This window comes from Sinocyclocheilus grahami, unplaced genomic scaffold, assembly GCF_001515645.1.
Source record: "Sinocyclocheilus grahami isolate Dianchi unplaced genomic scaffold, SAMN03320097.WGS_v1.1 scaffold667.1, whole genome shotgun sequence".
NCBI lineage: Eukaryota > Metazoa > Chordata > Actinopteri > Cypriniformes > Cyprinidae > Sinocyclocheilus > Sinocyclocheilus grahami.
The window spans coordinates 74,202-85,910 of NW_015505846.1; the positions used below are offsets into that span (position 1 = coordinate 74,202).

Sequence of the window (11,709 nt, forward strand, 5' to 3'; positions counted from 1 at the left end):
CTCATGTCATTCCAAATCCATAAGATTTTTGGTTAAAACATCTTCAAACACAAATTTTAATATTTTTAATGAAACCTGAGAGGTTTATGTTCCTCCACTGAATGTCCAGGTACCCAACACTTAGATACAAAAAGGTCATAAAGGCGGTGTAAAATGAATCCATATAAATCAAATGGTTTCATCGTTAAGATGTAGGGAACAAATTAAATCTGAATAATCATATAAAGCGATTGTATCTCTTTACAAAACTTGATCAAATCGCTCAATTCATATCGATTTGTTTTTTGATGCCTTTATAACCTTATTGGATCTTCTAAGTTTTGGTTACTTGGATTTTCTCGGGACAGAAACCTCTCAGGTTTCATTAAAAATATCTTAATTTGTGTTTTGAAAATTAACCAAAGTCTTGTGGGTTTGGAATGACATGAGGGTGGGTAAAAGGTGAACTATGCCTTTTAATACAAAAATGTAAACATTTTAGACATGACTAAAATACTAAGAGACTTATTACATCAGCAATTAACGTTCCTGATGCACACTGACATTTCTCATCATTTGCAAACATTTGAGATCATTGTTAAATACAGTTCTGGATGAGGATGAGCTCTTATTTCCCACTTCTGTATGTCTTGAATTCCAAATTATGCTAATGCTCACTCTATCAGCCCTTTATGGTTTTTAGACTGTGCTTGGCACTAGTAAGCTGACAACTCAGAGAAGCTTCAATTTCACTGCAGGACAAACTCTGCTGAATGCTACCTATTTGCATGATAATTATTCATGCAGTGAAACTGGACGCTTTATCCAGCACTTGGTCTTGCATTTTAATACACATCTGCAGAGAGCCTTTTAAATGTGCACATTTTCTACCAGAACAAGAAATAGACAAGCTGCCCAAAGTGTCATATGACTTAATTTAAAGAGAGGACTATAAAAGAACATTCTTCGCCAAATAAAAGCTTGATATATGTTCACATTGACTTAAATGTTAATTAAGAGTAGAATTAACAAAATAAATTAAAAAGGCTAAAACCAATTAGCTTGAAAAAGTGTGTTAAAAAGTTAAAATCATCTTTTGTTGAAAGTTATATACAGATTTACAACAAAAACATTGTATTATGTTGATTAGAACAGAACTTTAATTGTAAAACGAACATGAATGGAACATCGTAATTACAATTTGGAATCGTAAATGATGCTGACACCCAAAAGAACAGGGCATTGATTTCAGTAATGAGCCTCTGCTGCTTTATTCATGTTTGCAAATTAAAATATAATAAATTAACATTTTTTTCTAAAAATATACAAAAATACTGTAAAACTTTCCTAGAAAGCCTCAACACAGTAGTATTGCCATGTACCGCATACTATAATAAGCACAGTGGTCTATCTATTTTTGAAAACCGATGAAGATGAAACTCTTCTGTGTTGGGATATTTCCACATTCCCTTCCTTTACAACATTCCAGACTATGACATTCAGGATCGGAATGTCTTTTCTTGTACTTTTCGATACACTGTACTCAATTAACCACATATTGAGTAGCTGGCAAATGCACACTTTCACTCACATTCATATAATTTTCGTATACGTTTTAGGCTCTGATATACACACAAGCATCATGGAGGCAACATGGGCCTGAGTAGATGTAGAAAGGGTGGAGAGAAGAACAACTTGAAGCATCTGCTCACAGTTCAGTGAATCTCGGAGCAGCACAGGAATCTGGTAAATATGGCCACTAAAGTTTATAGTACATTGCTGATTGAGACAATTACACACTATTATCTACAATCATGTCACATAACCACCAACATTATTTAGAATATGCATTCACTGACATCCGATACCACTGGAGGTCTCAATGTAAAAGTGTCCGAAGGAGCAAAACATGATTTTTTTTGTCTATTTTGTCTGCTACATTAATACTGAACAGATAGTTTTCTGGGATTTCCTTGCATTTCTCATTCTCCAGCCCCTGCGTATGTGATGCATAGCATGACTCTTGGGTGTCCAAACCATCCGCATGCAAAACAAATCCATTTCTGTTACATAATGGCATGAACCAGCTGATGAAAGTTTACTCTTGAATGGTACTTCCATGTTTTGTGGGTTCATCATTTGGATTTCAGGGTTCCCACACTTTCTGACTAATGAATTTACATGATTTCCCCCTTTTCCAGTCATCTGTGACGTGAAGGATTTTTAAAAATATAGAGATCGCATTCATTTTTTTTTTTTTTTTTGGTCAATGTAACACTTCAGCATATCTAGAAAAATTCATATTGACTACACAAATTTCCATGACTTTTTACATTTTAATTCATCTCCAAGACTTTTTCAGGCCTGAAAATAAACTTTTGAAATTCCCTGATACATCCAGGACTGTGGGAACCCTCTGGTTTATGGATCTAGGGAAAAACACCAGCAATATCAGTCTCATAAAAAAATAAAAATAAAAATAAAAAAAAAGGACAAAGCCAAAAAAAGGGAACAAAAAATGAGAAAAAAAAAAAAGTTAGATTAACAGCTCACTCGGCTGGGCTGTTGCTTACAAACGAAGTCTGTCATGAAATCAAACTCATTCTGTCCCAGCCAGCGCTCTGGTAGCTCCTTTATTCGGTCCAAGCCCATTTCTATCACCAGTGACATCAAGACCTCCTCGTCAATAAAATCCGTGTCGATAACGTTGGGGGGCAGCATTGCTGCAGGCATGTGGTGGCCAGGCAGAGGAACCCCAGACGTGTTCTGCTTAGCGTTACTGTCTCGGAACTGCTGTCCTGTCCCGTTTAACTGGTGGCTGGCGGGATGCAGTTCGTGCATGTAATGGTGATGATGGGAAGGATGCGTGAGATGACCATAGTAAGGCGTGTTGAGCTTCTGCAACTGCATGCTGGCAGCGAGCTGCTGCTGCCCTTGTCCGACAAACTGGGAGTTAAAGCGGGCAGGCAAGTTGCCATTGGGGATCCCTCCGTTTATATTATTCCCAGAGGCCATGGAATGCCGGATCCCGTGGTTTGCGTTTACATTCCCTCCCGCGTAATGCATGTGATCTCCCATGATAACGTTATAATGCTGCTGCTGTGGAAGCGCGTTGGAAAACTGTCCCATTCCCATCCTGCGCGCGGAGTGTTGATGCCCATTCACAGCATCTGGGAAACGTCCATGGTTCATTGCCATCATGCGGTCTACCATTCCGCTGGAAAACAGTTTGCAAAAGTTAATATGGCAATTTGCGTAAACACAATGTAAATAAATCGTCAGATGGCACGAGGATTTGGTTTATAAATAGTTCAACATTAAAGCGAAGCTTGTTTGCAATATGCACGATTAAACACACGCGTCTAACTGTCATGGGCATTCACAAGCAGGCTAAACTTTGTAACCTTTACCTCTCTGCTTGAATCTGCTGAGTGCGTCGCACCGCAGACGGCAACAGCAAAAAGTAACTGACAATCCCAGAGATGAAAGAGTTCACAATCCCTCCTAATCCAAGTCAATAAAAAGCGTATGCGCTCCAAATACAAACCGCATTAAGCGCCAGCCTCCGCATCAAAAACATTACGAAAAAACTGCTGCATGCTTCTCGGTCAGCACTCATATACAATCAAGCCAGGGGCGGAGCAAAGCCAACCTTCAATCTGACTACATTCACGCCTGTGGCAAGCTGTATTATCATGTAGTCTATTCATCCAAACTACTTTGAAGAAACCAGTTTTACTTGTAACTGTTCCTTGAGGGTAGCATTTAAATTTTCATTTTTTCTTGAATCTGTTTTATAATAGATAAAATATAAATAAATAAATAGATAGAAAAAAAAATAGATAGAAATCATAGATTGATTTTTGGAGTTTGTTTCACGAGATTTTACGCAAGAAATGTTTTACAAGAAAATACCTTTTTTATTTTCTACTTTAAAATTTCACATTTAATTCAGTGTGTTACTTGCTGTTTGTTTGTAATTATTTGTGACATTTTTTCGACACCATTGTTTTTTCAGTGTATTATTGCAATTAAACAAAACAAATATATTTGTCAAAAATATTATTTTGTTCACGATAACACTATTTGTTCACGCGGATCTTCGAAAAAGACTAAAAACACTATATTAGGCATGCCAGGTCAGTAGCTTAAAGAGAAACACTACACACCTGCGAACATATAGACTGAATATGTAATATACATGTGCATGACATCACCATTTTCATAATTTCACGTTTTATAGTTTACATGGAGACAATAATGCACTTTGCACTTTGAAATCTGTTTTCAAAAGTTTGCACTTTCAGGCAACAAAAGTGCTGTTGACGTTTAAATGAACGGCCAAAACACATAAAAAGTTTTCTTTTCTTGTTTTTTTCAGTTTTTAGTTAAAAATTGTGTCGTAAACACCCCTTAACTGTAACTAGTGAGATAAAAATGTTAGGCCTAGTAAATATGATAAACCTATCTTATTTCAACCTATAATTATTTATTGAATCAATAAATAGTAGAAATACTGAAACTGTAATAAAATTCAAATGAAAATGAATAAATACTAGACACATAAGTAGTAGTATCTATTAAATAAGTATAGCTTACTAGTAGACCTTTATAGTATCTAATGAGTTACTAGTAAAATTGAAAAACAAAATGCTACTATTTCTTACTCTGAAAAAAAATTGGTGTAGAAGTAAATTTAACTAAGAAATTGCTTGTTAATTTTAAAAAACAATTACAAAGAAATACAAGTAGCCTAACACACGGAATAAACATGCAGTTTTTAAGAAAAGCTAAAGTATTTGATTGTAAAAACATACTCTAATAATCTTTGTTTTATTTACAAATTCGAAAAATATTTTACAGTGTACTAGTAATTAAAAATATTGACTAGTAACAAAAAATAGACACTAGTACGTATAATGGATTAATGTTAAAACGGCTTGCCGCAAAAGTCTGGATCTGGGCTCGTGCAAAACGTGGAGCTGAAGCGCGCGACCAATCGCCTTCCGCGCGCATGGAGCAACACCGCTGCACACATTACCTCATTGCGGCTATTTCTGTTCACGGCAAGAGTGAACAAAACATGGAATCACGTTTCACAGGGTTTTAAAGGCAGTGTGCGTGCTCGAACATCCATTAACACCATACACTGATTGAGATAAACAGGGTTGGTGACACATTACACTGCAGTGCCAGTGTCACACATTTTTCATGCACATGTAATTTATACCAACACGTTGCAATAATATGAGCTGTATTGAGTTGTGACACAATGAATTTAACCAATTATAAAGTTAAATAGTGATACATGAGCATCATCCTAATGAGATGACAGCGAAGGTTGAAAGTCAGCTGAAAGTCTCTAAAATAAAAACGTTCTAAGTAAAAAAGTATAATTTAATTTGTGAGTTATAATTTGATTCGCAATCGTCAGTATTTGTTAAATGTTCACATTGTAACTTGAACACTAATGCAAAGTGTCAGTTTTGTCCACAGTCAAATTTAAGAGCATAAAACAGCACAAGAAAAAAGAGCAGCAATTAAATCCCATGCGTGCTGATAAGAGGAGTCTGTGTGCACTGCTGCCAAAGAATCTTCACGTTCTGCACGTCCAAACCAATGCGCCTGCTGAGAGAGAGTTGACAGTAGATTTGATCTCAAGAAATCATGTAATCAAACCAAACCTTGATATGTAAAATATTATTATGTCAGATGCACTCTCTTACCACCTTTCACTGGAAAAGTGAAACAAATTACACTTCTTGAGCTGTTTAGCTACTTATCCGACATGGAAGGCATATTTTCTTATCACTACAAGTTTGTAAATTATTATTTGAGAAAATGACCTCTAAGAATGATCTCATTGTGAGTCTGGATATAGATGCTGCCCTAATAGATGGAGGGGATAAAAGAGTCAAAAAATGTTCTGAAAGATAAACATGAAAAGAAAACCTGCTTTAAATTCAACAGCCTGGTAATAATGTCAAAATTAATTGCAACGTTCATGCATTTTAAACATCTCAAGACTAAATACAAGCCATTCCAGTTCAATTATAATGTATGTGTTTACAAGAGAGCAGCACCATTGGTTGATATGATCATTTGTTTAATGGGCCCATTAACACGGTCATTAATTAATCCTATTGTGGCCATCATTACTGGCATGCATGTTTGAAATGTAGTGTGTGATGTGTAAATGTGACCATTCTACTCTTGGTAAAGGCACATAACCTAATATTCCTCTATCACTCTTAAAAATAAAGGTGCTTCAAAAGGTTCTTCACAGCGATGCCATAGAAGAACCATTTTTGGTTCCACAAAGAACCATTCAGTCAAAGGTTCTTTAAAGAACCATCTCTTTCTCAATTTTTTTATAATCTGAAGAACCTTTTTTCACCACAAAGAACCTTTTGTGAAACAGAAAGGTTCTTCAGATGTTAAAGGTTCTTTATGGAACCATTTAGACAAAAAGGTTCTTCTATGGCATCGTGAAGCACCTTTATTTTTAAGAGTGTACAGAAGAGGTGCCAGAAGTTTTTAATATGAAAGGCAAAAAAATCTAACTTAATTGAAAGCCGTGGGCAATTTTTAAATAATTATACATATTATAATATATTTAATATATAATGCATTTTTAAAATGTTTACATTTTTAATCAAACTCACTTTTATTGGTTTTAATATTTCAATGTAAAAATAACACACACACACACACACACACACACACACACACACACAATGTTCAAACAAATATATAAATCAGAAATGAATGCCTCCCCCCCTCCTATTTTCCTGTCTTGTAATATGGCATGGTGGGCCCAATCAAAGATCATCACTGGCTAACTTTGGTTTGCATGGTTTTGGCTTGGTTCTGCATGGTTTTGGCATCTCTGGTCTACTGAACTGAAGCTGAAAAAGTAGCTTTTGGGTGAAAATGTCTAAATTGAAATTTTTCTTAATTTCAATATAGGATCTAAAATTATACACTGTGAAAGTCAGAAGTATGATGTCCATGTTTAATGAAATGCCTATATATAGACAAGCGTAATCGAGAACAGATTAATGGACTAGAGTTCATTAATTTCGAGACACTCTCCTAATTCTGTCAAACAAGAACAAGTTATCTGTATCTTTAGAGTTTGTACTCATAGAAAGACCTGGACCCATCTGTGTTCCTTCAGTTTTAGAGGCTGCTTAGACAATAGCATTCCAAAAGCCGTTTAATCCCAAAGTCATGCCTGAATCCGCCTCAGTAGGGAAACTAACTAATGAGCTTTACACCCTCTAAGCCTTATGTTCGAAACCTATTGCACATTTGTGTCACAAGAAGACACTCATTGATTTGGGAGCTTTTGTTTTGAAAGCAACATGCTCTGTTATTATTTTAATGGACTTTTTCTTTTTGGTGCATTGAATCTAATTTAGTGCCTTAACCTTTGGAGAAAAAAAACACTTTCTTATAGACGTGGTGTAAAAATGATATTCTTTCTCCCTTTTGTGCATTGTAACATACCAATAAAACGTCAGGGGCCATATGATTTTATTTGAGAGAACTGGATTTATTATGGACAATAAATTACAGATACATTATTGCTTGTGTTATACTCCATTTAATTTGAAGGATCCTGTGGATATTTATTTCATGCTAATAAAAATAAAATATCTAATGTCTAATGTCTTTTCCACCCTTCAGTGGAGAACATCACATGAGACCATAAGCTACGGAGAGTTTTACTGCACAAATAAATGAGTTGGTATAGAACCTCAAATACTTTGTCACCCCAGAGCACCTACCAGTTGCACTGTTTGCACCTGGGTCACTTGGTGCATTGTACTGTTACATGATACCAATTTACCCTTTTAAGATCTGGGACTGTCAATAAAAATCTTGTCTGTGAATGATAACGACAAGTTAAATAACAACTGAAAACTCAAAGCATAACAGCCATGTGTTCCTTATCTCAAAATCACTCTGAATCACTTTCCGTCTCTGTTGTTTTTACTTCACTGTGCATGTGAACAGTCTTTAGATTATATAAACTTGAGGAGGTTAAATTTGTTGAGTAGCTTTTAGCACCCAACACAAAACCTCTAACCTGACTTTCATTTCATTTTTGACCATTTCAATAACCTGGCTTTTTATTTATTTTATGTATTGAATTTAATCTTCAATCTATATTAAACTCAAAAAAGAATTTTGAGCTGCTTGCTCAATGTACTAAATTAAAACAATGTAGCATTTTTAATCATTTTGTCTATTGATTAATTCATTTCTAAATTAATTTAGATGCATTCAACCCTATATTAAATGCATACAACCCATTTCAATTTGATTTGTAAAATAGAAGTTCACTTCTTCCTTTTGGGATGGGACTACGTGAATAAATTCTGTTTGTATTATCATATGCAAAAATGCAGAAATAGTGTCAGCTTTCACTATAAACATCCATTTTAGTTATGGAGAAAATACAAAGTTTTATTTACCCCATTTCAGCAGTATTTGGCCAGTGAACTAAAGTAGCAGACACCTCTCTGGACTACTTTTCCTGTGTAGCAATGTTTTCATAAGACAGAGAGCATTATAGTAAAAGCACAGTAAACCCCTCTTCTGTTTACTCAAAGGGTAGTAAAAGTACAGTAAAACCCTCTTCTGTTTACTCAAAGGGCAAAAGCTGGTTACATTTGATAGAATTGGCACAGGGCCAGCTCTGTGAGGGAACTGACCTGCAATATTTATCAATGCATGACCCAATCATGAACATTTATTTTATATAGACGATAAAGATGAATAAACGACAGTTGATGTCTCGTTTAGAGTGCAAAGGTGGGATTTGCGCATCTCATCGTACACTTCTATGGGAATCAACTACAAAATGTCAGAGAAACCTCAGGAATAAAGCCTAAATAAAATAAATATTCTAAATGTAAAGTCTAGTAAATGTTTTAGATGGCAGATGTCTGGTTAAAACAGCTTAAGCATACAGAAAAAGGCTTAAAAATAATAGAAAATGCCAAATAAGACATTTTCCGTCGAAGAGGTAGCGCTCGATGTCCGTTTGTAAATGAATCACTCTTTGTGTCGATTCTTTTCAGCGAATCGGTATAACGATCTGAATCACATCGTTTGGAGAGTCGTTTCGCTGTTTGGACAGTAAAGGAATACTTCAGAACAAAATAGTGATATCTAACAACAATCCATCGACACCAAACCTGCATTCTGCCGTTTTCCAGCGTTGTAGATTTTATTACGTTACGAAAACTAGTGCATCTTGTGTGAACGACTCTGAAGGTAAACACCATGCAACACAAGTGTAGCAAAACAGTAACACAAAAGCATCATAATGGTACCATTGCTTTATTTTACACGAACTATGGTAATCTTTGAAGTACATTAAAGCAACTGTATGTAGTTTTGTGTATTTTTGCGACTTTGGAGCCCCCTACAGCGGAATATCAGCTCACTGAAGAACATACGTGGGAAACAGAAACCATTCGCGTTATGAGAAGTCAGCGTACCTTCAGAATGTTTTTGAAACGGATATTTCAAGGTAAACAACTTTCAGATGCTTTAAGTGGCATGTAAATATCGAATGGAAACGATATGGTATCTATTAAAGTACGTTACGGTAAGTTAAGTTGTGGACAGTAATTAATTCATTAATTCAAATCTAATTGATTTTGTTTTATTGGCTTAATAACATTTTTAATTTTTGCAGCTGTAAAATGGTTTGATTTCCCTGTATTATTATAACCCCCCCCCCCCCCCCCCCCACACACATTTATTTATTAAGTATTTTGTCTGGATTTGATCTGGTTATTATGATGTGTTGAGGCTTTCATGTTAGTTTCTTATTGTAAATTGACTATTTATTGCAGTGACAAATAATTGTTTTGAGACATTGATGAATATTATTGTAGCTATTTATAGATAGATAAATAGTGTACAGCTATAGCACCAAGGATGTTTTTACTTGTTATTCAGTAAATATTCTTCAAATGAAAATATCAGTATTTCAGAATATAACTTATAGTTTAGCATATAAGCAGGTGAAATGAAGGTGAAAATAAACAAGATTTTTTGGGGTCAGTGAGCTCTAGTGCATTAAGCATGTATCAGCATGCCTTTCTCCACTTAATGTCTGGTATTTCTTTCATGGTATGAATGTCTGTCTGTGGAATAGACATTGACCCATTTCTTCCCTCTCCACTCTCATATTTAGACTTGGACAGTGTTTAAATTCTTTCTTTCTTTCTTTCTTTCTTTCTTTTTTTCACATACCTGTTAGCTATATATCGGATGTAGTGCATGTATATCAAAGCCAGCCAACTGTGTAAGTATCAATTATGAGTCAAATTTTTAGCTTGTATGTAAGGAGAAAGTACTACATAATGAACTGCGATATTTGCATGCTTTAGATTCTTCACAAACTCTTTCTCCAACATGACAAAACATGTTTGCTAAGTTGTCAGCTTTTAAGTTGTTCCTCTTCACTTTTTGTCAGTTAACCTAAAAAATTGCCAATGTCACAGTATATAGTTAATAGTAGAACTTCTTTAAATGTTAATTTCAAGTTAAAAAGCATTTTTTTTTGTGTAGCTAGTGAATTGATTAATTCCTGTCTATACTTTTGAGTAGAGAGGTTTCAAATGTTAAGGATTAAGTTTTCATGAGCATAAGTAAGCATGTAATTTCCTAGTACAAATGTGACCACTGGTTGTTTTTAATGAACTGTTAAACTGTAAGTCACGTTTGTGTGTATTGAAGGTAGGACTGTTCATTTGAGATCCCCTATGAGATTCTGACATCACATTAGAGAGGGGATGCCATGCATTGCCTTTGTCATTGGTTGAAATGTCGGTCAATATTCTCAAATGATTCATCTACAGTGTCATCCAAGTGTATTGATTTACACAGATGTGCGAAGCAATTTACCAGCAGTTTTTCTAGAACAGAATACATTTAACAATGACACATTTCATGTGGTCATGCCGTTGTTTTGAAGTCATTCCTATGAATTAAAAAAGTTTTATTGATCTGATTTTTATGTTATGAATGACTGGGTGTCATGGAGAATTTTTCTAAACTGCTAGTTAATTCCTCTGTGTGCGATTTCCTTTTATGTCAGTCTGGTTTTCACGGTGCATGTTGCACATCCAGAAGGTGTTTCTTTTTTTTTGTGAGTCTTTTCCACTGAACAAGCTGCTCCAAGGCGGCCTGGATGATGATTCCGATGGACTGCAGCAGGAATGTGTGTATGTGATCGCCATATTTCAGCCATCCCATAGTGGGAAGGCAGACCGGGTTCTCAAACCTACAAAGACAGGATGTTTACGTCATGGAGAATTTTTCTAAACTGCTAGTTAATTCCTCTGTGTGCGATTTCCTTTTATGTCAGTCTGGTTTTCACGGTGCATGTTGCACATCCAGAAGGTGTTTCTTTTTTTTGTGAGTCTTTTCCACTGAACAAGCTGCTCCAAGGCGGCCTGGATGATGATTCCGATGGACTGCAGCAGGAATGTGTGTTTGTGATCGCCATATTTCAGCCATCCCATAGTGGGAAGGCAGACCGGGTTCTCAAACCTACAAAGACAGGATGTTTATAGACTTTGGAGCCAGTTTTCGACAAAGTCGCCATAAATCAATTCATTTAGCCCTTTAAGTAGTGTGTATAAGTTCAGTCAATTAGAAAGTGCTGAGGCATGAGGCAACTTTTGCAACAATTACACCTCC

The 11,709-nt window shown here is 35.5% G+C and overlaps 1 protein-coding gene across 2 annotated transcripts; it reads right to left on the reverse strand.

Annotated features, from left to right (window-relative positions):
• Nucleotides 1–1,225: 1,225 nt before the first annotated feature.
• Nucleotides 1,226–3,575, reverse strand: cited2 (Cbp/p300-interacting transactivator, with Glu/Asp-rich carboxy-terminal domain, 2). Of its 2 annotated transcripts, XM_016242648.1 has the most exons (3): nt 3,390–3,575; nt 2,533–3,196; nt 1,226–2,408 (listed from the first exon to the last, which is right to left on the reverse strand). In XM_016242648.1, the coding sequence occupies exons 2-3, from the start codon at nt 3,190–3,192 to the stop codon at nt 2,316–2,318; spliced, it is 753 nt and encodes a 250-aa protein (XP_016098134.1). In that variant the 5' UTR covers nt 3,193–3,196; nt 3,390–3,575; the 3' UTR covers nt 1,226–2,315. The 2 variants fall into 2 exon arrangements, with proteins under 2 accessions (XP_016098134.1, XP_016098135.1); XM_016242649.1 differs by having other exon boundaries at nt 1,226–3,196; nt 3,390–3,574.
• Nucleotides 3,576–11,709: the final 8,134 nt, after the last annotated feature.

Coding starts and splice junctions, on each gene's coding strand:
- cited2 (XM_016242648.1), bottom strand. CDS start 3,192: ATGGTAGACCGCATGATGGCAATGAACCATGGACGTTTCCCAGATGCT. Junction 2,409..2,532: donor GTAAGCAACAGCCCAGCCGA/GTGAGCTGTTAA, acceptor GTTTTTCCCTAG/ATCCATAAACCAGAGGGTTC.